The following is a 27,993-nucleotide window of genomic DNA, read 5'->3' on the forward strand; positions in this document are numbered from 1 at the left end:
CCCGCGTCCGTTCTTTGCGTCCAAGTTCCCAGCCGACCGGCGCAGCTGCGCAGACGAAGAGTTTAAGTTTCTCTGCAGACTATTTTCGCAGTTCTCTGGGCTCTTTGTCATGCAGTAGATCAAAGGATTCTGCGCATTACCGCATTGCACTCGCCAGCAACGTGTTTGCTTCCTGCAAAAATAAACACAACGTTATTGTGTATTTTTTGCACGCTGAATCCAAAAATGTTTCCTGAATTTCTCCATCACCCATGGTTTAGTGTCAGTACTTCAGTTTCAGTAGCGTGTCAGCATGTGTAGTGTGGAGCCGCTCTGTGGACTCAGTGAACACTGAAGAGGGATGTTCCTGATGTCTGAGGTCACATGCAGGTAAAAATCACACACCTGCATATTTTAAAATAGGTTTGTACATATTGTAATTGTGCTAACAGCTTTATTTATGAATAAGTAATATATATTTAGTGTAAAGCTTGATTGCACTGTCATATAAAAACCAACGTGATGGAGAAATTAAAAAATATATATTTTCACATTTAATGTACAAAGTACTAAAAGGTTTAGTTTGCAAAACAAAAACTTGAAATGTTGCCGGAGTTCTTTAGCTAAAGGGCTGAAGGCATCACCACCACAGCTGAGGATCAGCGGTTTGGTTCACCCGACCACTAACCGCGCGGCGGTACACACGAACACTAAATAAATAAACAACTTCTGTTTTGCTGACAGTGAGAAGGATCAGAACACTGAAACCAGTCCCCAGCACGCCTGGTCCATCTGCCTCGGCACAAATCAACCATGCTGTGACACATGGCTCTCTGACACACACATAAATATGACAGTGTCTCACACACAGCGAGTGGTAGATGTGTGTGTAACCAGGACTTACACATTTACACTGATTTACATATTCACACTGATTTACATTTACATTGATTTATGCTGCTCGTGCTTCAGAGGGCCGTGTGCCGTGTGAATCCCGTGACTTTCAGCTAAAACATCCCTCACACACACACATGAAGTGAACCATCTACACACACACACACACACACACACACACACACACACATCATCCACCATCCATCATCCACCCATCATCCATCATCCATCATGCACCCATCATCCACCCATCATCCATCATACACCATCCATCCATCATCCATCCTTGTACATTCTTTCTGATTCAGTTCTTTTCTTTCACAATCTAACAAACTTAAACTAATTTATATGGCTGTTGGTTTTTAAATGGAGATTTTAATTCAGGTCCTTCACATTAAGCCTCACGTGTGTCATGTCTCTACATGTACTGATGGCTAGTTGAGCTGAACTTGTGAGCTGGAGGTTGGAGCTCTGAGGTTCCACTGCATTTTGGTCTGGACTAATTCACTTCCATCCTAACCCTTTTGCAGGACATTGTTGCAGGACAGTGTGCAGGTCTCCCAGCCGTGAAGTCTTTACCATGCTCGATAAAAGTAAAATGTAAATTTTATCCTGAAGTCAGTTGTCTGGATCAAGGGAAGCACCATCCTGGTCCCTCAGCATTAGTGTCATTTACACGGCCGTGTCGCTCTCACACTTACACTTTATAACTTATTTGACACGTTTCTTTAATGTCGGCTTTGAAAGAGTTTAACAGCGAGGAAGTTTGCTTTTAAGTAACACCCTCATCAATTATTCAGTCAGGCGCCTTCCACCGGCCCGGTCCTACTGGACCACGTGTATTACTCAGAAAATATTTCATCTTAAAAGGAAATGATTTCGTACGTACGTTGACCGTGCGGGTTTATTCCCGGACTTTGGGGCAGCTGCCCTAAAATGGATCACGGTAAACACACCGAATAACCACGAAGACTGTGGTTTTAAAGATGAATCTACTCGTGTTTTAGTGTTTGATCCCAGCCAGAAAGCTTTCAGTGATGAGTGATAGTGGAAGACGCGTTCGTGTTTGTTTGTTGGCCTTGTAAAGACAGATCCGTCTCTCTCTCTCTCTCTCTCTCTCTCTCTCTCTCTCTCTCTCTCTCTCTCTCTCTCTCTCTCTCTCTCTCTCTCTCTCTCTCTCTGAGAAACACACTAAAGCGGCTTTTCTATTCCGACTGACTGAATTGAGAAGCAATGCCCCACTTCCTGAGCGTGCAAAAGAAAACAGGACCGGATGTCACAAATTACCGCCCTATTTAGCCTCTTTCATTTATTTATTTGTTTGTTTTGCGATGTTTTTGCTAACAAAGTATTTTACTCAAACCTTTGGTATGTCATCTTACTCTCACAGATCAAAAACACAATTTCCCTTAGTTGACTTTATTTAATGATTTAGTTGTCGTATTATACGGCTAAACTTGGAATATGTATTTTGAGGCTTAAATAGGCTTACATGTAAATATGTTAGTCTCAAAATTATATATCTTACAGGTGAAATAGAAATTTGTTAGTAACTTAGTAACTTTCTTAACACGTTTTGTAAATTGTAAGGTGATATTTATTAGGCGCGGCTGTGACTGACTCATGACAAAGCGCTTCTGTAAGTCGTTTATAAGGGCGTCTGCTAAACGCCGTAAATGTCAACGAGTCAATGCTCACAACATACCGCCAGATGGCGCTGCGGGTCGGCGTTTGTGCACACGCGTGTGCTTGCGTTTTAACCTGTAGCCCGAGGGTTTGAAAAGGATTCTTAAGGTTGATGGGACTCCAGAAAAACAGCAGAAAAGAAGGCGGGGGTTTGGTCCAGGTAAAAAAACAAAACTATCTATATAAGATATAATAGGCTCACTTTAATACAGAATTTTAGTAAGTTATAATTAAAAATATCACATTTCTGTAAATCAAGTAGCCAACTCTTAGGAAAACAGTTATTCTACAGCCACACCGGAACTTGCAAAACCAGATTTGTTGGTATCTTATCAAAGTTTAATGTTGAAATGCAGCAAATCTTAACAAAAAAAAAAACAACAACCAAAAAACCACAACAACCCCAAACAAGCAAGAAAACAATAAACCAAACAGAGTCGCCCAGTACAGGAGGTTCCAGCGTATTAATACCGCGCGGCGCACTCAGCAGAAGTAAAGGCGAGACGGTGCAGACATGGCACAATCACGCGCGGACAGCAGCGGTCGACCTCCAGCGCCAACTGTAGGTCTCGAGGCGGAGCGTCGCGAGAGGCCGTTACCTCGTGCCCTTTGCACCCGCCTACCGAGGGATGTGTCGAGTCCCAGGGATGCATTAGGACAAGCGCGCTGTGACTCTGCGCACGGCAGGTGCTGTGTCTGGTCCGTCTGTTGTTTACGGCAATAGAGCGGTCTGAACGTGAACTTCACAGCCGCCGCAACTGCACTTCTGGGCTGCTCCGGTGTGTGCGAGGACGACGCTGAGAGTAAGGACGTAGCGAGCGGAATCCTCCTCGTCCCTGCACACCTGCGGATATACGGGCACGTTTTGCGCGCTCGCGGCCGTCCGCTTAAAGCAGGTAGGCCCGCGCGAACGCGTGCGTGGTGCTCAGAGAAGGTGCGCAGGTTTGTCCTACTTCTGTGCTCATGGCGTTGGCGTTTTTTCGTTGGAGGTTTTTCGGTTACAAAAGCCGCCGCTTGCGGGACGTTTAATTGTAGACCGTTGATTTCCTGACGTAGGTGCACTTAACTCGTGAAAATAATCACACGCTCATCTAGAGATGCTTTGTTAGGGTTATATCATGCTTTAAAACAATAGTTACTGCACGAGTGGAAGAATCCAGTGTACACAAACTGCTTGTTTCCTGGGTGTGGATGTATAGTGCCTGGGCCCGGTAAACGGCCTCCCTTGGTGTCGGAGTGATTTTGGGCCTGGAGTTAATGAGTGTGTCACGTAGCCCGCGCGCTGCAGAAGTAACCGAGAGCTGCGCCTCTGCGCGAGAGCTTTTACAAATGCAGACCTGCAGTAGTCGCGTGGGAAGGCTGCGTGACACACTCATTAACTCCAAAAAAGATTGGAGAGCTTTAAAGACACCTGATCTTCATGACCCGCTGGACGTAGCCGTCCGCCCTCCAGGGAGACGCACAGTGGAGCGCTTGTTTTCACTCTCTTGCTCCCTCTAATAACCATGGCAACAATGCTCAGAAAAAGTGCAGCCTTGACTTTTTGTTACAACAAAGGCGATGGCGGGGAGGGGAGTTACACACGGGGGGTGGGGAGGGGAGGGGAGTTACACACGGGGGGTGGGGAGGGGACTAGACGGTGCCCACAGCCAAGAACACCCCACCGGTAACAGCGCCGCGTGCATTCCAGCGTCGCGCGGCCGGGTACAGTGGGTTTAGGCCACTGAGTCCTAACAGGCATGACGTGATTCAGTGACATTAACATGCGGTTTGAAGGACCGTAGCAAAGTAAAAAAAAACAAATATAAGACAAAGCTGAATAAAAGTGAATAAAGACAAAGCTAGCCAGGAATCTACCCGCAGAGACACAGTTTGCAGTGTTTTACTCTGACTTTACTGTTTGGTTTTGTGGTTGTTTTGAGAATTATCAAATGTTGACATTATTGAACAATAACACATTATTCGTCATGGTACAATTTGAGTAAAGTCTTTGTTGAACCTTGTTAAAAAAACAAGCTTTTTAGTGTACTGTGCCTTTGTCCAGTACATATGAGCTTAAACAAAACACACAGCTGTTAGGCAGCATAGTGTCGGACAATGAGTGAGATTGAAGGTGACTCCCACAGGCGCAGGGCTGGAACAGTGGCATTGTGTCGGCTGAGATAGACTCCTGGTACGCACGGCTCCGCGCGCTGCTCTCCCGCTACGTCACGCCACTCTGCACCACGCAGGTCAGCTCTTCACGCCTACCGGAAAAGTCTGTAAGGATGCAGGAGATGGACGACACACAACTGAAATCCTGCAGTCGCATTGGCCGCCGTGCGAGAAGCTGCCGCTCGGAGATGTCAGATTGGTGTTACTGCACTGTCGTAAAATCTTTGTCGGTATGAACACGGATTACGGGAAAGTTGAGGCGGTTCTGTTGATAAAACCTGTCTGTAGGCAATTAGACGAACTAAATGATGAAATCACGCAATACTGTAGAATGTAGAAGGAGGAGGAGAAACTTTGAAGTGCTTCAGAACTTCCAGAAAAGCTTTACAGTTGTTTAGGGTTGGTGTGTGCTGAAGTCCTGGATGGAAACAGCAGCGCAGCGCTCCGTTCTGGCTCTGTGAATGTGCTCTGCTCTTCATAGTCACAGAGGTGGAGATTAGTGCTGGGGGGTTCTGAGTGTCAGAGGTTGGGTTCTGCGCTTCCTTTTTGAGGCTGTAGTATTGGGGTGTTCAGCCATTGCCAGGTTTCTTGTCTGTTGCTCCTTGTTGGTCTCTGTTAGGCTCGCATTGTTCTCATTTTTGAACCATTCCCCTTAACACAAAAATTATTTTGTACCCTTGGTGTCCAATGCACTTGTAGTAAGAGCTGGTGGTGTTACCCCGCAGGTTCCTGCCCACATTCCGTGAGCCATGCTGGAGAAACAGCCGTACGACAGCCCCCCAATGTACAGCCCACCATCCAATGGCTTCGGACCCCCAGGGAGCTTTCAGACCCCCCGCAGCGATTTCGACGGTTACCCTCCCCCTCCGGGTTCCTACTTCATGGCCGAGGAGGTGCCGCAGTACTTCTACAAGTGGTCCTCTCCTCCCGGGATCGTGAAGATCATGGAAGGAGCCGTGGTGGTGCTGTGTCTCGGAATCTTTGCCTGTGTGGCGTCCACACTGGTGTGGGACATGCAGTACGGCTACGGGTTCGGGACCGGGTACGGCAGCGGCTATGGCACGGGCTACGGATCCGGCTACGGATACGGGAGCTACGGGAGCTATGGGGGCTACGGGGGCTACGGGGGCTACTACAATTACCCCACCCCCTACTCCGCCAAAACAGCCATGATCGCCATGGCAGCCATCAACTTCATCGCAGCACTGGCATTCTTCGTGGCCAGCTTCTCCAAGACGAGGACGGTGCGCGGCAGGAAGTTCTTCCTGGCCGTGCTGGTGTGCAACGCCATCCTGGCCGTCCTGCAGGCCATCATCAACATCGTGTACATCGTGGGTGTCAACCCCATGGCCCAGAGCTCTTCTAGTATGTTCTACAACCCCATGCTGATGATGTGTCAGAACCTGTATGGGAACAGCATGACGGGGATGGGGGCAGGGTTTCCCCTCTATAACCAGTACCTCTACCACTACTGCTACGTGGACCCCCAGGAGGTGAGGAACCAACATCAGGGTTTAACTTTCTCCTCAAAAGTGTTTTGCTCCCAAGGTTCCAAAATGTGATGGGGGGGATGAACTTGTAGAAACTTAATCTCCCTGTCTCCCCATCTCTCTCTCTCTTTCTCTTTCTTGCTCCTTTTCCCTCTTTCCCCATCTTTCTCTCTCTCTCTCTCTCAGGCCGTGGCGATGGTGTGTGGTTTCCTGGTGGTGATTGCGTTGGCTGTGGCTGCATTCTTCTCCTTTAAGACCAGGAGTAAGATCTGGCGCCATGGGAAGCCCAACGTGTACTGGGACAAGCCGCTGACCCAGGGCCCGGAGGGCCGAGACGTGGAGGACTGGGTGAGGCTCACCATCCCACACGTCTGGATACACACGTCCAGTCTCAAGCCTCCTTCTGCTCTTACGTGCCTGATTCAAATTGTCATGTGATTTTCAAAGCCAAAGTCAGTACTGGTGCAGGGTCAGTACTTGTGTAGGGTTAGTATTAGTGCAGGGTCAGTTCTGGTGTAGATTCAGCACTTGTATAGGGTCAGTACTGGTATAGGGTTAGCATTAGTGAAGGGTCAGTACTGGTACAGTGTCAATACTGGTATTGGATCAGTATTTGTGCGTAGTTAGTACTGGTATAGGGCCATTACATATGCAGGGTCAGTACTGGTGCAGTATAAGTACTGGTGCAGAGCCAGTACTCAGATGGCTTCCACTAACTGGTTGTGAGAACATTACTCATAGAGCTGCACTGAGTCGTGTTTTGGCAGCCACCTCCTCAGTCGTGAGTCTGGGCTTATGCATTATTGTCTCTCAAGAGTTTCTCGTGTAACAGAATTATAAAAATAATTCTAAAATACCTTTTTAGCCCAAAACTAGTTGTTGTTCTGGTCGTAAGTAGCGATAACAGTGACACGTGACTCTCTGTACTTAATGTGATCTAATGTGTGTGAATAAAGCACACTGTGGCCAGATCTTAACGTACAGCTGCGTCACACCCCGTCATGCTGGGGACTAATCACCTCCTCCGGGGAGGACACGCACACCTGGCAGGGTAAACTTTGCTCTCTCAGCTGACCCACATACACAACTATTAACCGCAATATCGTTTTACACCAGGATGAATTGATGCGGAACACATGACGGCCACGGAAATGTGGGCTCAGACAGCTCACAGGCAGGGCAGAGGAGTGTGTGTAATCCCGCACAGCTCACAGACAGGACGGAGGAGTGTGTGTAATCCCGCATAGCTGAAAGAGAGGGCAGGGGGGTGTGTGTAGCCCCACACAGCTCACAGGCAGGGCAGAGGAGTGTGTGTAGCCCCACACAGCTCACAGGCAGGGCAGAGGAGTGTGTGTAATCCCACATAGCTGAAAGAGAGGGCAGAGGAGTGTGTGTAGCCCCACACAGCTCACAGGCAGGAAGGAGCAGTGAGTTAGTTGGTTAGTTGCTGGTTTTGGAAGTATGCGAAAGTGAGTTGTGTCACCCTGTGGGAGTCACACCCAGAGATCTGGTTTACACAGGGACTGCTGAGTCACATGACTATGAGCTCTGGTGCACTGGTGATACTGAGTGTTTTGTCTACGGCTGGCGCAGTTTCACCGAGACTGATCATTAACCAGAGAGAAAGAGTGGGGGTGGGGAGAGAGAGAGAGAGAGAGAGAGAGAGAAAGAGAAAGAGAGAAACGTGGGTGTTGCATGTTGTCGAATCTTGTAAGATCAGGTGACAAACATGTCCTCTTATACTTACACCACACTGTAGTAACACATTAACTAAGCAAAGGAAAATAATCATGGTATTCAAACACGCTCAGAGTGCAGAGAGTGTTCAGCCAATCACTGGGCACATGCTCAGAGTGCAGAGTGTGTTCAGCCAATCACTGGGCACACGCTCAGAGTGCAGAGTGTGTTCAGCCAATCACTGGGCACACGCTCAGAGTGCAGAGTGTGTTCAGCCAATCACTGGGCACACGCTCAGAGTGCAGAGTGTGTTCAGCCAATCACTGGGCACACGCTCAGAGTGCAGGGAGTGTTCAGCCAATCACTGGGCATATGTTCAGAGTGCAGGGAGTGTTCAGCCAATCACTGGGCACATGCTCAGAGTGTGTTCAGCCAATCACTGGGCACACGTTCAGAGTGCAGGGAGTGTTCAGCCAACCACTGGGCACACACTCACAGTGCAGAGTGTTCAGCCAATCACTGGGCACACGCTCACAGTGCAGAGTGTTCAGCCAATTACTGGGCACACGCTCAAAGCGCAGCGTGTGTTCAGCCAATCACTGGGCACACGCTCAGAGTGTTCAGCCAATCACTGGGTACACGCTCAGAGTGCAAGGAGTGCTCAGCCAATCACTGGGCACATGCTCAGAGTGCAGGGAGTGTTCGGCCAATCACTGAGCACACGCTCAGAGTGCAGAGAGTGTTTGGCCAATCACTGAGCACACGCTCAGAGTGCAGAGTGTGTTCAACCAATCACTGGGCACACGCTCAGAATGCAGAGTGTTCAGCCAATCACTGAGCACACGCTCAGTGTACAGAGTGTGTTCAGCCAATCACTGGGCACATGCTCAGAGTGTCATAAATCATGTCATAAATCATGTAACAAATGGTAACTAGCTAGCGTTGTGTGTGTTGGGGGGGGCACAGTCCAATCCTTACTATGCATTATAAATAATTACAGCCTTCATGTGTTGGACATCTATAGTTATATAGTGGTGTAGAGCAGCTCTATGCAGGTGTGCTGGTCTCTGCCTAACAGGTCTGAGTCTCATCTACAGCACTCATCAACAGAGTGAAGCGCTGAACAGTGTGAGAATGATAAATACCCTCACCCTGATAAATACCCTGATCCCGTTAAATATACCGACCACATTAAATAGCCCCGCACTGATTTCATTAGTAATTTATTCATTTGCTGTAGTTGAGTTTGCTATATTCCATATAAAAAGCAAAAACAGCAGACTGTTAAACACACACACACACACACACACACACACACACACACACACCCACCCTCTATTGTCTCTTGTAGTCTGCCTTGGACACCTGTTCCTTTTTTGTCTCTCTCTATCTCTCTCTCGCTCAGTCTTCCTCTAGCCCTCCTATTCGTCTCCAGCTCTCTGAGTTTATATGAACAGCCTGCTGTGTCTCTGTGCCCCATGCAGAGAGTCTTGGAGCAGGAATTCCGAAGAACTTTTGTTCTTCAAACAAGCTCCCTGTTTCTCTCAGCTGCAGGAAAACACTGCTCCACCCTTTACTCCTGCTGCCTCCTTACACACACGCTCACATAATACCATCAGTATTAAATGAACACCTGCAGTGTATTTTGAGAGTGATGACACTGGTGTCACATGTACGTAGAAGGTGTTAAATTAACACACACCTTTACACTCTGAAACACACAACACACACAGCACAAACATACACAGCGCACACACCTATCAGACACAGCACAAACACACCCAGCCCACACACGCATGCACACACACCTACCAGACACAACACATACAGCACACAAACACACACCTATCAGACACAATACATACAATACACATACAATACACACACCTACCAGACACAACACGCACAGCACCCACACACATACAGCACACACACACACACACGCTGTAACTATCTCAAGCCCATGAAATGCAGTATCTAAATGGCCAGGAGGAGAACAGACTCCCACTGAGACCTCCATGGTTGCATGTGGCACTAAAGCTCTGATCTGTAGAGCAAGTCTCCTCTCATCCATAATACATGCTAACACTTAATACATGCTAACAATTACACTAAATCTGACACACACACGTCCTATACATACATGACTGTATTGCTCTCATTATGTACTCTGAATAACCTTGTAATATTTATTGTTCTTATCTCCCACTGTTACTCTTTATTTCATGTTTGCTGTTCTGAACAACATTCCCAGTATCTCACTCGAAACTCCACTCAGTGCCATAGGTTTCGTCCTTATCAGAGAAGAAAAATCATTTTCAGGACTCATTTATTTATCGTTTGCCTCATGAGTTTATCAGACAAAAAAAAAAAACAGACAGCGGATGTACAGGCCCATGCAGACGGGTACAACCGGCATGCCTCTGTAGAGCTACAGTAACGAACTAGAGCTACAGAGCCTCTCTAGAGGTACAGTGCCAATCTAGAGCTACAGTAACAATCTAGAGCTACAGAGCCTCTCTATAACTACAATAACAATCTAGAGCGACAAAGCCTCTCTATAGCTACAATAACAATCTAGTGCTACAGTGCATCTCTAGTGCTACAGTAACAATCTAGAGCTACAGTGCCTCTAGAGCTACAGAGTCTCTAGAGCTAAAGTAACAATCTAGAGCTACAGAGCCTCTCTAGAGGTACAGTGGCTGAAAGCTTTTGGAATATAGCATGCCCGTTCTCCACTAAAATGTGTCAAATACACAACTACCCTGGCCACCATTTCAGAAGCTGTTTACAGGAGCTTTAAAGCCCCTACAGACTGCACCTTTAAAGTAAAGCTAAGTTAAAGGTTCAGTGATCTCCTGTATCTGAGCATACAGGGTTGCCCATGGCTGTGTATGTGCATGGAGCACATAGAGCTCAGCACTGTTCTCAGATCAGCCACATCCTGACCACCACCCCAGGAAGAGCCGCCCTTCCACACATGGCTTCAGCTTTTGTTCTTCTCCATGGAGAACCAAGGAAAAGGAAAAAATACCATCTGGGAAAGGAAGACCAAAGGCATTAGGCTTTTATTGTGTGAAAAATGACCTCACTCAAATAAGAAAGACAGGTTTGTTCTTCTTCAGGTGAACAAGGTGGAGGATGGACAGAGCGTCCGTGAGGCATCCGTCATGTTTTCAGAGAAAGCGTCTCCACCCCTCAACTCGGCCCACAGTGTGACCTCCATCCCCCTGAAGAGTCCCGAGGACACCGGTGGTGACCCCTACACGCCCCCTGCGTGAGTGACCCCTGCTGAGCTAGACGTGGCTTCAGCACGCAGACACGCGTTCGGTGGCTTGGAGGAGTGCTGAGGGACGTTCTTCACGGCCGCCTGGTTTGTGCGGGAGCTGTTTGTGCGAGATGCACCACCTGCAGCTTCTGGATGAGTGCTGGCACAGTGCCAGTGCCAGACTCCAACTACTCTGCACTTTTTCACCTGTAGGAAGGGTCTTCGTAGATGTGTTAGACTGCAGTCGGAGCTTGAGGAAGGTTCTAGATCCCATGGGACCACATGAAAAATTGGAATGGTTTTAGAGAGCCAGACTAATGTACTTAACTCAGTTCTACCCAATACCTACATACTGTATACAGTATATATACTATCCCTTCATAAAAACAGTAAATGAAGTATTACAATAACATGAAAATGTGGAGCACAGAATTATAGCACAATTTAACAAACATTTTTTTGAAAATGAGCATCTTCTGCAGCGTTTAAAAAAAAAATCGCATCACAACTTTAAACAAAAAATCTAGTTTTTCAAAGACCAGCATCACATTAACTTTGTACAAAAATGTTCAATGAGAGAAATCTAGCCTGTTTTGGGCTTGAACAAGTGCATTGAAGTCAGGTTGAATATCTGAGGTGGATATGCGAAGGACAGTACACAAGTGATCATCACTGAGAGAGGATCTGTATCTGGATTTGTTGAACTTCATCACTGAGAATGTATCGTGGACATCACAGGTCTCGTCCAGAGCCAAGGAAAAAAAGTTAAAATGATCCGCTTTGTTTTGCAGCTGAAGCTCCAAATTCCCCGCGATGTCTTCGACCCGTCTCGTTACGGTTCGCCTGGAGACGGGCACGTTTGCAAACGTTTCTTTTTTCTCAGGACAAATTAGCGCTGCAGAGTCCACCAAACATTCTTTGACAAGAGAATGGCTTACTGTTTCTTGCAGTTTTGTGTGATATTACAAAGCTGGTCCTGACGGCTCCATCCCTGGATGAGTGGAGCTTTGTAAAAAATCCTTGCTGCCTTTGCGGTTTCGCTAGCAAATCTTCAGATCCTCGTGCCCGCTCAGCCTCCGTCAAGTTCTTGTATTTCTCTGCGTGTTTAGTCTCGTAATGGCGATTCAAATTGTAATCCTTAAACACAGCTATCTGCTCTCCACAAAATAAGCACACAGCTTTAGCTTTGACTTCAATAAATAAATATTTAGAAGTCCATTCCTTGTTAAAATCTCTGCGTTCTGCGTCATTCTTTCTTTTTTTAACGTTAGCCGACATATTTAAGGGCTAACGGCTAACCTTGGCTAAAAGCTAACTCCTAGCTATCCAACTCATTTATTAAGACGTTTGAGTTGAAGGTGCATAAGATCACTGAGCGGAAGACGCAAATTTAAAAAACAAAAACAAAACAGTTGCCTTCAAAATAAAAGCAGTGTAGTTGTATTTCGTCAAGGTCCTTGATTTCGTGCAGCTATCACAGTGTAATAGGTGTAGTTACACATTTACTTTTGACTTCAAATTTTCCAACGACGTCACGCCGGCCGGTCAGAGATAGTTAGAGGGCCGGATGTGGCCCGCGGGCCGTACAATGCCCAGGTCTGGTCTAGATAGTGTGAGACTGCAGTCAGAAGTTTAGGAAGGTTCTAGATAGGGTTGGACTGCAGTCGGAGCAGTAGGAAGGTTCTAGATAGGTGTTGGTGTGCCATGTCCTTGCCTGTTCCCACCCACCAGCCAATGTCCTGCTGTATCTCGCAGTCTTTTTTCTCTGATCTGAGCATGGCGTGGTCTCTGAGTTCAGTTTCTCCTCATACAGCTACTCGGACCGTGTTCTCAGTCGTTCGTACGAGGTTCTGTCCCCGGCTGGCGGGGCCAGCTCTAGCCCCTCGGACCGCACAGACGGGATACGCAGGCCTTCGGCCCACCGGGGCAAACGGCGCCGCAGGAATCCTGATCTGGACGAGTCCCAGTACGAGACAGAGTACACAACAGGGGGAGAGACGACCAATGACCTGGACCAGGACCACTGGATGAGGTCAGACTCAAACACACATGCACACACACGCGCACACATATGCACACATTAATGGGCACACATTTGTACAAATTTGTTTTGTTAAATGTGTTAGGAAGGTTCTAAATAGGTGTGTTAGACTGTAGGAAGGTTCTAGGTTGGTGTGTTTAGACTGTAGGAAGGTTCTAGGTATGCATGTTAGACAGTAGGAAGGTTCTAGGTTGGTGTGTTTAGACAGTGGGAAGGTTCTAGGTTGGTGTGTTTAGACTGTAGGTAACAGATAGGACTTGCTGCTTATGCACAGGCTTCCATTTCAGGGCCGAATGGAACGGGACAACTGGCAGCACATTTGTTGGTATTGGTTCATAAGCAAGAACTGATTAAAAATTAGATGGTGATGAGAAGATGTGCAGGTCGACACATGTGGTGCTGTAGGGTCTGAATGTGAGGACCCCAGCTGTGTTACTGTCCACATCCAACTGAACTGTATATACACGCGCACACAACACTAATCTAGGACCAGGCACAATGGCATATTTTATGTACTCACACTCACCTGCCTGTACATGACATGTACAGCATCAAATGACCAGGTATGTTGTGTTTGACTGAGAAATAGCTTTGTGTTCCCATTTAAACCCCTTCACAGGACCCTCACATGTTCACTAACACCACGTCAGTACTAACACCTCCTACACACACACACACACACACACACACACACTTGGTACGAGTGAACAGAGCTTGTAACACAATGAGTGTGTGGAGACTGAGGGCAACACTCCACCAGTAATTCTTCCTGGAATGCGTGGACACATACTTTAATAATTGACTGTATTTAGTGTGTGTGTGTGTGTGTGTGTGTGTGTGTGTGTGTGTGTGTATTGTTACACTCTGTTGGGATATTTTTATTTGTGTGTGTGTGTGTGTGTGTGTGTGTGTGTATGTACATTTGAGCATGTGCATGGGTGTTTGTACAGGGGAGTATGTACAGGGTCTCTGTACACCTGCATGTACTGTATCTGTGTATGCACAGGTGCGTGAATGGGTTTGTATATACGTGCAAGTGTGTGTGCAGGCATGTGAGCGTGTGTATACATGCATGTGTGTGTCTGTCTTGTGGCCAGTTTTTAATTGTGAACATCGGTTTTCCTGCTCTTCGAGTAGTCTTAGGAAGAGTCCACAGTAAACAAACATCTGGTACAGGAGGAATGTCAGACAGGGGGATTTTTTGCAGGGCTTACTTCCTCAGGTTCCAAATGGCTCCTGCAGTTCTGTGTTCACTGCAGGTCATGATGTGTCCCGCAGTGTATGCAGGAATTCAAAGAGCAGGAGTAGACACACAGGACGCATCTGTTGTGTGGGTCTATTCCGGAGCAAGACCGGAGTGAGTCCAAAGAAAAGGTTTTGAGAATATAATAAGCTCCTGCAACCAGCCCTTTTTCACAACCTCTACTGACAGTCTCACAAATCCTTGAATGGTCTTTATCTTGTCTAAAGAGGTTTTTAATTAATTCCACAGCACTGAGACGGGTCTCCCAGGATTATCCAGGACTTTTAATGTTCTTTTAATGTTTCTTTTCTTCGATGGTTCCAATTATTTTATACGCAATGGTAGCTCAGTGGTGAAGTTACTGAACTGGTAATCAGAAGGTTGCTGGTTCAAACCCCACCACTGCCAGATTGCCACTGTTGGGCCCCTGAGCAAGACCCTTAACCCTCAATTACTCAAGATGTGTTCAGTCAGAATTGTAAGTCGCTTTGGATGACAGCATCAGATAAATGCCAGAAAATGTAAATGTGATACAGGTGCCCATTCCTCTCACCCACATTCAGTTGTTGGTACTACTGACACAACTCTCTTTCCACCATGTTAGTGTCAACAGACAGTATCCCTGAGGTGCTCCCCGGGGCATCTGTTTATTAGTCTGCCCTCCGCAATGCCCACTAGCGTTTGGGTCATGAAGGACTGGGATCAGCGTCATTTCTTTTTAGCTCTGATTAAAACAAAGTACCACTGACTGGTCCCGGAACGTCTGGTAATCTTTTACGAGTGTGCAGTAACCCTCTGTAATTTGACATGTGAAACATGGCTGTTTTTACATGTTACAATCATTCTACCAGTTCAGCGTGTAAGTGCAGTTATGACGTGACAGTTATGTGATTCTGGTCAAGGTACTTTTTTTGGTGTATATTTATTTGATAAGAGTAAAGATTTGTCTGAAGTGTGTAATACACTCCTGCTTGTTTCTGCTGCATGAAACACACAATTTCTAACAAAGGTTTTAACACAAATTGATTAGTTTTTTAGATGTGTTCCATCTTTGATGTCAAAATATTCTCAAAAAGCTTTCACGTTATTTAAGGAGAAGCCCAGATTAATACTCAGGCATTGAGAAACCAAGGCATTGAAATGACATGAAAATGAATCAACTCTCTTCTTAATGCTCACAGTACAAAGTTAACTGGAAACACGGAATGGAATACATGCTGTCGGAACGTTCTCACACGTTCTGTTTCCTGTCAGCATGTACCCCGAAATCACCTCCGACACCCAGCGGCAGGAGTACAAGCTGGAGTTTGACTCAGACCTGAGGAGATACAAACAGCTTTGCGCGGAGATGGACGACATCAATGACGAGCTGAACAAATTAAATCGGGAACTGGACACACTCGACGAGGGCACTGCCAAGTACCAGGCTAGTAACGCAGCACCCGCTGTGAACACACTGAAATAGGGTTAAACCTTTTACACAGCTCACAACTAATCTTACATTAACTTGTCTGTTGATACAGAACATGGAGAATATCAGAGTTCTGTAGAGAAGCACTGGGATATGGATTTTGGATTCTGAAAGACTTTAATGAAAATGAGAATGATTGATTGTATTTATGATTGAATGATTGGATTTGTGATTGAATGATTGTGTTTATGATTGAATGATTGTATGTGTGATTGAATGGTTGTATTTATGATTGGAGTTTTTTCTACCTGTTCTGTTTTAGGCAGTGGCAGAGGAATTCAATCGACTGAAAGACCTGAAACGGGTAAATGCTCTGCCCCGCATGGACATTTTAGAGAGACGTGTCACGGCGCCGTAGACAGAGGGGGAAACCGTTTCCTCAATCACAGACAGTCCAGGGCTGAGGCAGTAGGTGTTTGTTGCTAACAGAGACGTCTGGGTCTGTTTCAGATGCCGGACTATCAGGAGCAGAAGGTGCAGTGTCAGCGACTGCGTCACAAGCTCTTCCACATTAAGCGTATGGTAAAGAATTATGATCGAGCGCAGTCATAGTGCCCACCCAACTCCCCCGCCGACGCTGGGCACTTCCGCTTCTCCAGTGAGTGACGTTAAGACAGGCACTAACACTGCCTGGATCTGAACCTGCCCAATCTAAGGTCTCACCCACCCTCTAACGATTAACCTGCACCTTGGATACAGTTGCTATGGCGAAGGGGGCCCGGGATTCCAAACCCAAGCCCATTCTGCCCGTGTGCCTCTGACCAGGAAGTTAATCTGCATGCCAGGAACTGTTTCTGCGGCTCAAGTCTCCCTCTCGTCCGTGTGTGTGGTAAAGGTCAGTGTGTTTCCCTACGTTCACCACACCAGAAAGCATTACTCAGGTGTCATAGTTCTGCTTGGTACGGGTGTGGCTGAACAAACTCTGGGCAAACTTACTGCCTCTGATAAGAGTTTGAGTTTGTTCCTGATATGGAAGAAATGTTCTTTGGTTTGAGATTCATGATAAAGAAAGAGAGAGAAAAAGAGAGATGTGTTATGTGTGGGGGTGTGGGGGTGTGTGTGAGGGTCTGCGCACATACATGTGCGTGAGTAGTCACTGTCAGGTAATTTATGCAGTGTGTGTGTGTGTGTGTGTGTGTGTGTGTGTGAGAGTATACTCACTGTCAGGTAACCAATGTGACTTAAGTGTTCTTGAAAACGTGAATTCTGATTATGAAAATTAAAATGTATCCTAAACAAAAAGGAAAAAAAACCTCCCATAAGTACTAATGCTTTTGTCCTTTATGGATGAGGGGGGCAGTCCAAGCAAAACAGTTCCTGGAAAACGTATGAACCTACGGCATGCTTTCTAATAAATATTCATGCTCTCTAATGAATATTCCCTCGCCATCTACTGCATATTTCTGAAAACTTTTTTCAAATGTGACAGCCAGAGTAAAATACACATATTGGGCCATTTCTGCTGATCTGATGATTAACATTTCACAGAACTTGGAATTGTAGCACGGATGTCTTAAGGCAAGCTATTAAAAAAGACATTCAGAACAAGTGTGCCAATAGTCCACTATGCAAAAATGCTAAACGTCTGTACTTATATTCTGTAAATTATCTATATTTGGGGAATCCCTTTGTCTCTTGAGTTTGGTCCTATTGTATTTGATTGATGTTGAACACAATATAAAGAGATTTGATCGCTGTCCTGTGTGTCTACACTGATCCACCGCCTTGCAAGATCCAGTGTATGTTTCTTATTGTTAGATATTAGGATTTATTGATATATGTTCTTTGTTTATATTTTTGTAAAGAAAATATATCATTATAAAAGGTATCGGTGACTTTTAATCAGTGGTTTGTTTTGGGGATTTTTTATTTTTCCTTTTGTCTTTTTTTGTGATTTATTCTTTTTGTATCTTTTTAAATAAATTTGTATTTTAAGTTTAATTTTTAAAATCTTTTTGTCTAGCAATGACTGCTCCAGCATTATAGATAGATAGATAGATAGATAGATAGATAGATAGATAGATAGATAGATAGATAGATAGATAGATAGATAGATAGATAGATAGATAGATAGATCTATCTATCTATATATATATCTATAGAAAAATCTGTTTTAGTCAGTTTAGTTTTGTGGCTATTTAGAACTAAAACAAAATCTTGAATGAATACATACAAAATTTACCATTCGCTTTTGCTAAGGAGGCCTAGTATACAACACTGAAGAGATTACACAACTACATTAAAGGGCATAACATGAAAACTTCACTTTTTCAGTGCTTGTACACACATGTGGGTGTCTGGAGCACCTACCAACCCACAAACTGACATAAAGACAGTCCAGTCATAGGCTGCCTATGACAGAAAGAGTGGGACTCAGCAGGCCACCCAAAAAAGGCTCCACCTTCCACTAGAATTACATGTATCTGACACTTTTATCGAAAGCAACTTACAATTCTAACTCAGTCCAATTAGAATAATTGAGGGTTAAGGGTCAGCAGCCCAACTGTGGCAACTTGGTGGTGATGGGACTTGAACCAGTATCCTGATTACTAGTCCAGTTCTGTAACCACTGAGCTGGGTTATGGTCAGAGACCCGGTCTGAATCTGAATGTATGGGCCCAGTCCACAAACACACATACACTCCAGGACTGTGAGGACGTAGGACGCCCCATTTCTCATGTTGCTGATCCACGTTGTGCTCACCAGCGCCCTCTATGGGTCATTATGGCAGCCTTCAACAAGGGCCGCAATGATGCAGGTACGTGAACAAAATATTACCCACAATTCTGTGAGATAACAGGACCAATCAGAGTGGGAGCATTTGTGTCAAACAGCCTGAGCACCATGGCAGAGAAGACTGTTCAAACGTGCGTTTACTGTATTCTCTCATTTATTATTGCTTGCTGTTTAGTGTTCTCTTTAGAGCATCAGCAGTGTTGTGGTGTCCATACTCTCAGGGTACAGTTCAGATCCCTTATATAGATCACGACATTGTTACTCATAGTGCATGATGTAGTGAAGGGCCCACAGTCCACAGTGGTTTCCTACCGTGGATGTTAGGGCCGTGTTTAGTGGGACTGGCGGTATAAGAAACATGTTGAGAGGTTCTGCACTGCTGTTTCAGATGAGCGCAAAAACAACAGCCACAGAATGTTAATGCAAACCAGAAACAAAACCTCACAGTCAAAAAAAAAACAGAGTTACAAGGACTAAGTAGTTTTTGTTGATAAAACGAACATGAACATCACTGTAAAGCTAGATATTGTACATGTGGCAAAACAAACCCGAGATGTCATTTTGGTTATCAAACAGCATCAGGCAACAAGAAATAAACAGACCCTAAGAAGGTGCAACAGCAGAGGATAAGTAAAAGGTCACAATGACACTAACCAACATTAAGTTAACTAAATAAAAAATAAACCATAATAGCACACTGATAAAATAATACACTCGTGGAACAGTTTAAACACATAAACGTTAAACTCATTAAACTTCAGGGAGGCCTACGGCAGCCTGGGACCCCACCTGACCCCCTGCCTCTGTGGGCCAGGGGACAGACCAGACAGTATTATTTAAGTCTGGACATGACACCTCTAAACCACCTCCATGCTGTAATTGTACCGCTAGTCTACTTATTGCTGATGTTCTGCATAGTTTACATGAAGAAAGGGCACCATGGCATATTTCCATTACTCTGTGTAGGGATTCATGAATGAGTAAACACACAGACCATAGACATAGGGTTCATGCCCCGCTCCACAGTTGCCATGGTAGCTGTGACCACAGAAGAAGGGGGCCTGGTGAACAGTGGCTCATTATCATTTAAAGCAACATGCCCCTGCCATTCTAAACAGGGCAGGTTAGACAGGCTGACAGGGCAGTTTAGACATGGTTCAGTGTCACAGACAAAGACGCGTGTCACTTTTAAATAGGTCGTATTTCGGATGACTTTATGACGGACGTGAGATAATTACCCCCGTCAGCCACAGAACGTCCTGTCGTTTTTATTTTTACATGGTTAAAGATGTCGCCACCTACAGGACAACGTCGACTACACTTTTTATAAACTTCGGCTGCACTCGGAAAGTCACTCGGTAAGAGTGTAACCGAAAGGGCGGAAGGTAACGCAGGAGTGCAGATGTCGGGGAGTCCGCGCCAGACGCGAGACAGGATGTCGTTTTAATGGTTTTAATGGTTTTAATGGCTCCTTGAAGGAAACTTTCCAGTTCGGGTTTACCCCGTCACTCGTCGGGTCAGCGGCCAGGTACGTCACCGGTCACTCGCGCTCCCTTCGTGCAGCGCGAGGGATTTTCACGAGCGTCTCGAGGGATCACGTTACCGGCGTTTACCGAGCGGTCCCGAGAGCACCCTGCACGTGTCTGTGTCTAGGGCCTACGGATCGCTTCATAACATTTATTCTATGAAATGCTCAAAACAGATGTGAGGAAGAGGACGAATTTACAGAACATGTATAATTGAAATGTATAATAATTTAACATGTATAATATAAATCCAGAGTAATCAGTCGTGTAACACTGTTTTCTAATCCGCGAAGCGTGCAATTCATGAATTATTTAAAAATGAATCGCCTAATTCCCGTTATTTTATTTATAGACAATGAGTGTGATTTGGGGCTTCATGGGGATAATAATAAAGATAAACAGACATCTTATGTAAAAAACAAATCCCAGCTTGGCTTCTGGTTTGCATAACGGATGCTAACGTTGAAAAGGCGTCCGACGCTGAAATCCGCCACAACATTCTGGCTTGATAAGTGTGTGATATCCCAAAGCCTTACAGCCTTAGCGAGCTGAGTCGTGCGTCGGCCCCAGCCCTGCTACAGTGACGTGCGCTGTAAAGTCTCCGTCTCTTTACGACCCTCTAACTAGCGCAGTCTTCTCTGCACGCGGGCAGGTGTCCCGGTGTCCCGGCAGAACGCGCTGACTCTGCCGTACGGTCCCGCGCGCAGTCCCGCGTACGCCGCCAATGCGCGCTACCGTCTCCTTCCTCCGGTCTCCGCGGGACTCTTTCGCAGAGCGAGCAGAGAATAATTTGTTTGGCTGCAGTTTTTCAACTACCAGAGAAATAAAGACAAAAACAGCTCAATAATCTCTCTCTCTCTCTCTCTCTCTCTCTCTCTCTCTCTCTCTCTCTCTCTCTCTCTCTCTCTCTCTCTCTCTCTCTCTCTCTCTCTCTCTCTCTCTCTCTCTCTCTCTCTCTCATATTCCAGGACAAAACTCTACCATCATGATAAAAGAATGCCTTCAGTTTTTAATAGAACCAGCCAAGAACTTGAAAATCCATCTGAAGGTTCAGTACTGTACCTCACCCTGGTCATTTCTTTCATCCGTCTCCATCTCCAGACGTAGTTGCCCTCACCGTGTCTCTTTCCGTGGTGGTAGGAGCCTCGCAGGCGCACTCGATGGGAGAGGCAGGAGCCACTGAGCGAGAGCCAGCTCTTCATCATGGAACTAGCCAGGGAGCTCACCTGGATCTGTCAGGTGAAGGTCTGGGTGCACCTGCCCTGCCCTGCCCTGGTCCTGCTGAACGTCCTGCCTGGATCAGAGTCAGGCAGCTGTGAGGTCACCAGCTCACTGAGACCCAGTGCAGCTGAAGGCCACAACACTACTGAAGGCCCCCCCCCTTTCGTTTTCTCTCTCTCTCTCTCTCTCTCTCTCTCTCTCTCTCTCTCTCTCTCTCTCTCTCTCTCTCTCTCAGAAGTCAGATGTTCTGGTTCATATCTGGACTGGAGAAGATATTTGGCCACCAGCCATGTGTCGTCAGTTCATCAAGGAGACAGCCTCCATACTGCAGCTGATGGTCAGTGAGAGCACAACAAACTCCCTACTTTACTACACCAATACACCACACCCTCTACACTACTACACCCATACACCACACTCCCTACACTACTACACTCCATACACTACACCCTCTACACTACTACACCTATACACCACACTACCTACACTACTACACCCATACACCACACCCTTTACACTACTACACCCCATACACCACACCCCAACCCTACTACATCTATACACCATACCCTCTACACTACTACACCCATACACCACACCCTCTACACTACTACACCCATACACCACACCCCGACACTACTACATCTATACACCATACCCGCTACACTACTACACCCATACACCACACCCTCTACACTACTACACCCATACACCACACCCCGACACTACTACATCTATACACCATACCCACTACACTACTACAGCCATACACCACACCCTCTACACTACTACACCCATACACCACACCTTCTACACTACTACACCCATACACCACACCCTCTACACTACTACACCCATACACCACACTCCCTACACTACTACACTCCACATACCACACCAACAACACTACTACACCCATACACCACACCCTCTACACTACTACACCCATACACCACACTTCGTATACTATTACGCCCCATATTACTATATTAGGCCTGTTAGGATTTGGGGAGTGGTATTTGTGTGTGTGTGAGTGTGTGTGAGAGAGTGTGTATGTGAGAGTGAGTGTTTGTGAGATACTGTTAGCCCATTCTTCTAACAGTGTCATTCTGATTGATTAGAGTTACCCTCACGTAGTGGCACTAAGTGAGGAAGGTTATTATGTTGGTACTGTTCAGTGCTGTGGAGGAAGTTTTGTAAGCTCGCTGCAGTATGACATTTACCACTACAAAGCTCTGTGAATGAGGTTGTGTAAACTACAAAGCTCTGAGAATGAGGTTGTGTAAACTACAAAGCTCTCTGAATGAGGTTGTGTAAACTACAAAGCTCTGTGTATGAGGTTGTGTAAACTACAAAGCTCTGTGAATGAGGTTGTGTAATCTACAAAGCTCTCTGAATGAGGTTGTGTAAACTACAAAGCTCTGTGAATGAGGTTTTGTAAACCTCTCTTTTTTATTAGGTTTTTTTGTGTGTACATGACTGTCCCTCACAGTAATTAACTGGTGTAACCTCGATGACGTTCCTCCGAAGGTTCGCCATCATTTTAATGTCTGTAACAATTACTGCCAGTGCATCACATTACATATGAGAGGAAACAGAGACTGGTGATTGCTTCCTGTTTCAGTCCAGCTACCTAAGGCCTGAAGTCCTGACTCTGACTGTGCTGGTGTATGTGTGTGTGTGTGTGTGTGAGTGTGTGTTTGTGTGTGTGTGTGTGTGTGTGTGTGTGTTGTTCAGGAGAACACAGAAGTTTCGTTGCTGACACTCACAGATCTGCATGTGATGAACCAAGACTGTGGAGAGCGCTTAGTGTGTGTGACGGACGATGAAGGGAATGACCTCGGCGGGCCAAAGAGGTCCATCATGGACTGGAGCCGCAGGCAGAGGAGGAGACACCCGGTACACAGCCAACACCAGACACAGTACAGTAATGTAATCACCATGGCTTCACAGCATGTGGTATGGTAAAAGCCATCTGATAGGAAACAAATAGTTCATAAGGATTTTCCATTACAGTGTAATTTCAAAAGTGAGTATGTTTGGACCTCTCGTGTTGACAGACAAGTGGATTACAGATGGTCAAACACAGTCCACACGAAACAAGTGCTCCCAGTACACTGATACTGAACCAATACATTTCTGCAGAGATTTATGCATCTCACAGTTTAGTTTTGTCCTGGTCTGTCTTGTACTAATATAAAGAGTTTCTCCTCTCAAACGTGCAGCAGTAGAGTCTCTTCCTTTTTCATGCTCTTTCTCTCTCTCTCTCTTTCTCTCTCTCTCCCTCTCTCTCTCTCTCTCCCTCTCTCTCTCCCCCCCTCCCTCTCTCTCTCACACACACTGTCTTGCCCCTTCACACACACGCTTTCACCCCATTCTCCGATTAAGATATTAACCTTTAGGCCCTCTGTGTGCAGTACAGATGTCCTTTCTGCCTAGTAATCTCACACACACACACACACACACACACACACACACACACACACTCACACACACACTCACACACACACACTCACACACACACACTCACACACACACACACACACTCACACACACACTCACACACACACTCACACACACACACACACTCACACACACACACACTCACACACACACACACACACACACACACACACACAGTGTTATATCGGTGATATATTTTGTATTACATACTCTCTCTCCGTCTCTCCAGCACGGTGTCTGGCCGGGGGACTCTGTGCTGACGGTGCTGGGTGATGTGGAGATGGGGTGGAGAAAGGGCCACCTGCCCCACCTGCAGCCTGCCCTAGAGCTACTCATTTGGGTGGCGCTGCTGACGCACCTGGACAAGGTGTGAGTCTCCCACCTTCATCAGGCCTGTGTCTGTTCTAAGTCTGCACTTGTAGCAGTAACAACGTGACACCTCAGCTGTTTGCCCAGTTTAAGGATGTTAAATACAGTTCTGTGTGTACTGAATGAAGACTGGCTAAAGTGATTGTTATTCACAGTGTAAAGCTCAGGTTTGCCTTCCTCCACCCCTCCGTCACTAAAGCGTATAACATTTTATAACATTAGTCAGCCATCATGACTGAGAAATGTAGTGTCTACAGCTTCTCTGCCTGGGTGGCTGGGAATGTTTTGTAATGTTTTAAAGTAGGGTTATTCCTGACACAAACACACACGCGCGCACACACACATACACACACACACACACACACACACACATACATAGAGTGTAATACCTGATACACACCTCTCAGGAAGCAAGTATGCCTGTTTGTTTCCTCGACATACGATTATACTGTTTTTAAAAGCTCATGCAGTTGCTTGATGGGCATGTGTGTAAGTGGAGAAGCTATAGACAAGCATAAGGCTCTCAGTCCAGGAGCTGTAAACAAGCATAAGGGTCTCAGTCCAAGAGCTGTAAACAAGCAAAAGGCTCTCAGTCCAGGAGCTGTTGACAACCACAAGGCTCTCAGTCCAAGAGCTGTAGACAAGCGTAAGGTTCTCAGTCCAGGAGCTGTAGACAAGCATAAGGCTCTCAGCCGAGGAGCTGTAGACAAGTACAAGGCTCTCAGTCCAGGAGCTGTAGACGACCAGAAGACTCTCAGTCCAGGAGCTGTAGATGAGCACAAGGCTCTTAGTCCAGGAGCTGCAGGTGAACCTACGCTATGAGCTATTACACACAACGGAAAACAACAAGGAGTCGGTTGAGGAGTAATAGGCTGCAGTGGAGCAGGAAGGCAGTGCTGGGAGCCATCTTGGTCAGCTCACATTTTTGCAGCAGAAACTGGAGAAGGTGAAACTTCAGAATGTTTAAGTTCACACGGTAAGGGTCTAGGAGTTGCTAATATGCAAAGACTTCAGACAGAGCAAGACTGTCCAGCTCCAGTCCTGGACGGACAGAACCCGGCAATGTTCAGTATCGTAATACCGAGCATGACTGCAGAACTCTGAACCTGGACATGCTACTGTCCTACAGAGGTCAGGACACCCACATGCTTACCTGGATCAGGTGAGTCAGATTAGGGTTGGAATTGATTTCTGCAGGTGGGAGATCTTCAGGTCTTGTGTTGAGGATGCTCTCTGATTGGTTCATGTCTAACGTTTTGAGTTGATTGACAGGAGCTCATTCCCAGACTGTGGCTTGCTCAGAAGCAGAGGAGCCAGAACAGCAGTAAGTGAACTTTGGTGTTGTGAATCATGAGACTGAAGTCCATCTGTGCGTGTGGAGAAAGGTGTCTGTGTCTGGGCGCCTCTCTGCTAGTAAACACGATAAATGCAGACTGTGAAGATTGAACATCCATTATGTTTGTGATTCTCTGGGGCAACAGCCCATTTACAAGCCCACACAACCCCTATAAAATTAGTATGCTTTAACATATCCAGAATCTGATTGAAATATCTCTCTCTCTCTCTCTCTCTCTCTCTCACTCTCTCTCTGTCACTTTCTTCATCTTTCTCTCCATCTTTTTCTTTCTCTCTCTCTCTCTAGATGCTCTTCAGTACATCCCACACACTGGTATGTGACTACCCACAGATCACTCTCCCTTTTCCTCTATTGCAGTATTGTAGTAGTGTAATATTACAGTAGTGGAGTATTGTAGTAGTATAGTATTGTAGTATTGTAGTATTGCAGTATTGTAGTATTACAGTATTGTAATATTGCAGAATTGCAGTAGTGCAGTATTGTAGTATTTCAGAATTGTAGTATTGCAGTAGTATAGTATTGTATTGCAGTATTGTAATATTGCAGTAGTATAGTATTGTAGTGTAGTATTGCAGTATTGTAGTTTTGCAGTATTATAATATTGCAGAATTGCAGTAGTGTAGTATTGTAGTAGTGTAGTATGGCAGTAATGTAGTATTGTAGTATAGTATTGCAGTGCAGTATTGCAGTATTGTAGTATTGCAGCATTGTAATATTGCAGTATTGTGGTATTTTAGTATTGTAGTATTGTAGTCATATTGTAGTGTAGTATTGCAGTAGTGTAGTATTGTAGTTTTGCAATATTGTAATATTGCAGAATTGCAGTAGTGTAGCATTGTAGTATTTCAGAATTGTAGTATTTCAGTATTGTAGTATTGCAGTAGTATAGTATTGTATTGCAGTATTGTAATATTGCAGTAGTATAGTATTGTAGTGTAGTATTGCAGTATTGTAGTTTTGCAGTATTATAATATTGCAGAATTGCAGTAGTGTAGTATTGTAGTAGTGTAGTATGGCAGTAGTGTAGTATTGTAGTATAGTATTGCAGTGCAGTATTGCAGTATTGTGGTATTTTAGTATTGTAGTATTGTAGTCATATTGTAGTGTAGTATTGCAGTATTGTAATATTGTAGAATTGCAGTAGTGTAGTATTGTAGTTTTGCAATATTGTAATATTGCAGAATTGCAGTAGTGTAGCATTGTAGTATTTCAGAATTGTAGTATTTCAGTATTGTAGTATTGTAGTAATGTAGTATTTTTGTATTGCAGTATTGTAGTATTGTAGCAGTGTAGTATTGCAGTACCGTAGTATTGCAATATTATAATATTGCAGAATGGCAGTATTGCAGTAGTGTAGTATTGTAATATTGCAGAATTGCAGTAGTGTAGTACTGCAGTGCCATAGTATTGCAGTAGTATAGTATTGCAGCTGTGCAGTATTGTAGTAGTATAGTATGGTAGTATTGCAGTATTGTAATATTGCAGTAGTATAGTATTGCATTATTATAGTATTGCAGTAGTGTAGTATTGTAGTATTTCAGAACTGCTTCTCTCTCTTTCTCAGTGTGGAACTGGATCTGTTGTGCAGCAGGTGAACTGGATCTGTTGTCCATCACTCTCATTCCAGTCTGTCACGCTTTCATACTCCAGCTACATTGTGCAGATTTTCCACTGGTTTAGTTTTTGTTTCGGTTCCATTCCAGTTAATGTTTTGCTACAGTATTCACTGAGGTTAAAACGTAATGCTCAGGGATTCTCTGGAGTGATGGGAGCAGGGTTTACACCATGGGGGTCACGGGCCAGAGATGATGACACCTCCCTCCCTCTACAGAGGAGGTGACCTTTGACCCAGACACGGCCCACTCAGCGCTGCTCGTGTCTGATGATGGGAAGCGGATGCGCTGCTGTGTGGACTCCCGCCCCATCCCGCTCAGCCGCTGCCGTTTCGATGGCTGGATGTGCGTCGTGGCCACAGAGGGCTTCACGGCTGGCCGGCACTACTGGGAGGTGGAGGTGGGAGAGCGAGACTGGCGTCTGGGCGTTGCCAAGGAGTCGGCGAGGCGAAACGGCTTCGGCTCGCTGGACTCGGGCAGCGGCTACCTCACCCTGCGGCTGGAGAGGGGCACGCGGCTGACGGCCCTCACCTTGCCCGTCACCAGGCTGGCGTGCTCACACCTGCCCCACCACGTAGGCCTGTACTTGGACTACGAGCAGGGCCAACTGTCCTTCTACGACACCCAGAGACGGGCGCACATCTACACGTACTGCGGGACGTTCACAGAGAGGCTCTTCCCTGTGTTCGGAACAGCCGACATCATGAGGGACATGGTGATCAGACCTGCAGCGCTCAGGTGGTCCTGCCTGTGTGATGGACCATGCCTCTTCTGATGAGAGAACACACACACACACACACACACA

The 27,993-nt window shown here is 45.8% G+C and overlaps 2 protein-coding genes across 5 annotated transcripts; both read left to right on the forward strand.

Moving 5' to 3' along the window:
* Positions 1–2,784: 2,784 nt before the first annotated feature.
* On the forward strand, positions 2,785–17,745 carry si:ch73-61d6.3 (occludin). 4 transcript variants are annotated; one of them, XM_027026941.2, is made up of 9 exons: positions 2,785–3,455; positions 5,439–6,206; positions 6,390–6,551; positions 11,006–11,157; positions 12,962–13,180; positions 15,687–15,858; positions 16,166–16,207; positions 16,354–16,501; positions 16,603–17,745. In XM_027026941.2, the coding sequence occupies exons 2-8, from the start codon at positions 5,463–5,465 to the stop codon at positions 16,453–16,455; spliced, it is 1,593 nt and encodes a 530-aa protein (XP_026882742.2). In that variant the 5' UTR covers positions 2,785–3,455; positions 5,439–5,462; the 3' UTR covers positions 16,456–16,501; positions 16,603–17,745. The 4 variants fall into 4 exon arrangements, with proteins under 4 accessions (XP_026882742.2, XP_026882739.2, XP_026882741.2 ...); XM_027026938.2 differs by having other exon boundaries at positions 2,786–3,455; positions 16,354–17,745; XM_027026940.2 differs by lacking the exon at positions 2,785–3,455 and adding an exon at positions 3,488–3,501 and having other exon boundaries at positions 16,354–17,745.
* A 2,272-nt stretch (positions 17,746–20,017) lies between these two features.
* Positions 20,018–27,988, forward strand: zgc:194990 (uncharacterized protein LOC568410 homolog). Its single transcript, XM_027026924.2, has 10 exons — positions 20,018–20,167; positions 21,134–21,213; positions 21,306–21,404; positions 21,622–21,723; positions 23,124–23,285; positions 24,079–24,216; positions 25,491–25,542; positions 25,861–25,887; positions 27,140–27,166; positions 27,407–27,988. Exons 2-10 carry the CDS (start codon positions 21,151–21,153, stop codon positions 27,961–27,963), a joined length of 1,227 nt encoding a protein of 408 aa, XP_026882725.2. The 5' UTR covers positions 20,018–20,167; positions 21,134–21,150; the 3' UTR covers positions 27,964–27,988.
* The last annotated feature ends 5 nt before the right edge of the window (positions 27,989–27,993 follow it).

The sequence above is a fragment of the Electrophorus electricus genome, chromosome 23, assembly GCF_013358815.1.
Source record: "Electrophorus electricus isolate fEleEle1 chromosome 23, fEleEle1.pri, whole genome shotgun sequence".
Classification (NCBI taxonomy): domain Eukaryota; kingdom Metazoa; phylum Chordata; class Actinopteri; order Gymnotiformes; family Gymnotidae; genus Electrophorus; species Electrophorus electricus.

Excerpts from the sequence above, each read along its gene's own strand:
- si:ch73-61d6.3 (XM_027026941.2), top strand. The coding sequence starts at position 5,463 with ATGCTGGAGAAACAGCCGTACGACAGCCCCCCAATGTACAGCCCACCA. Across the intron at positions 6,207-6,389 it reads GCTACGTGGACCCCCAGGAG|GCCGTGGCGATGGTGTGTGG; the intron begins GTGAGGAACCAA and ends TCTCTCTCTCAG. Across the intron at positions 11,158-12,961 it reads GACCCCTACACGCCCCCTGC|CTACTCGGACCGTGTTCTCA; the intron begins GTGAGTGACCCC and ends CTCCTCATACAG.
- zgc:194990 (XM_027026924.2), top strand. The coding sequence starts at position 21,151 with ATGATAAAAGAATGCCTTCAGTTTTTAATAGAACCAGCCAAGAACTTG. Across the intron at positions 21,214-21,305 it reads ACTTGAAAATCCATCTGAAG|GAGCCTCGCAGGCGCACTCG; the intron begins GTTCAGTACTGT and ends CCGTGGTGGTAG. Across the intron at positions 23,286-24,078 it reads GGCAGAGGAGGAGACACCCG|CACGGTGTCTGGCCGGGGGA; the intron begins GTACACAGCCAA and ends CCGTCTCTCCAG.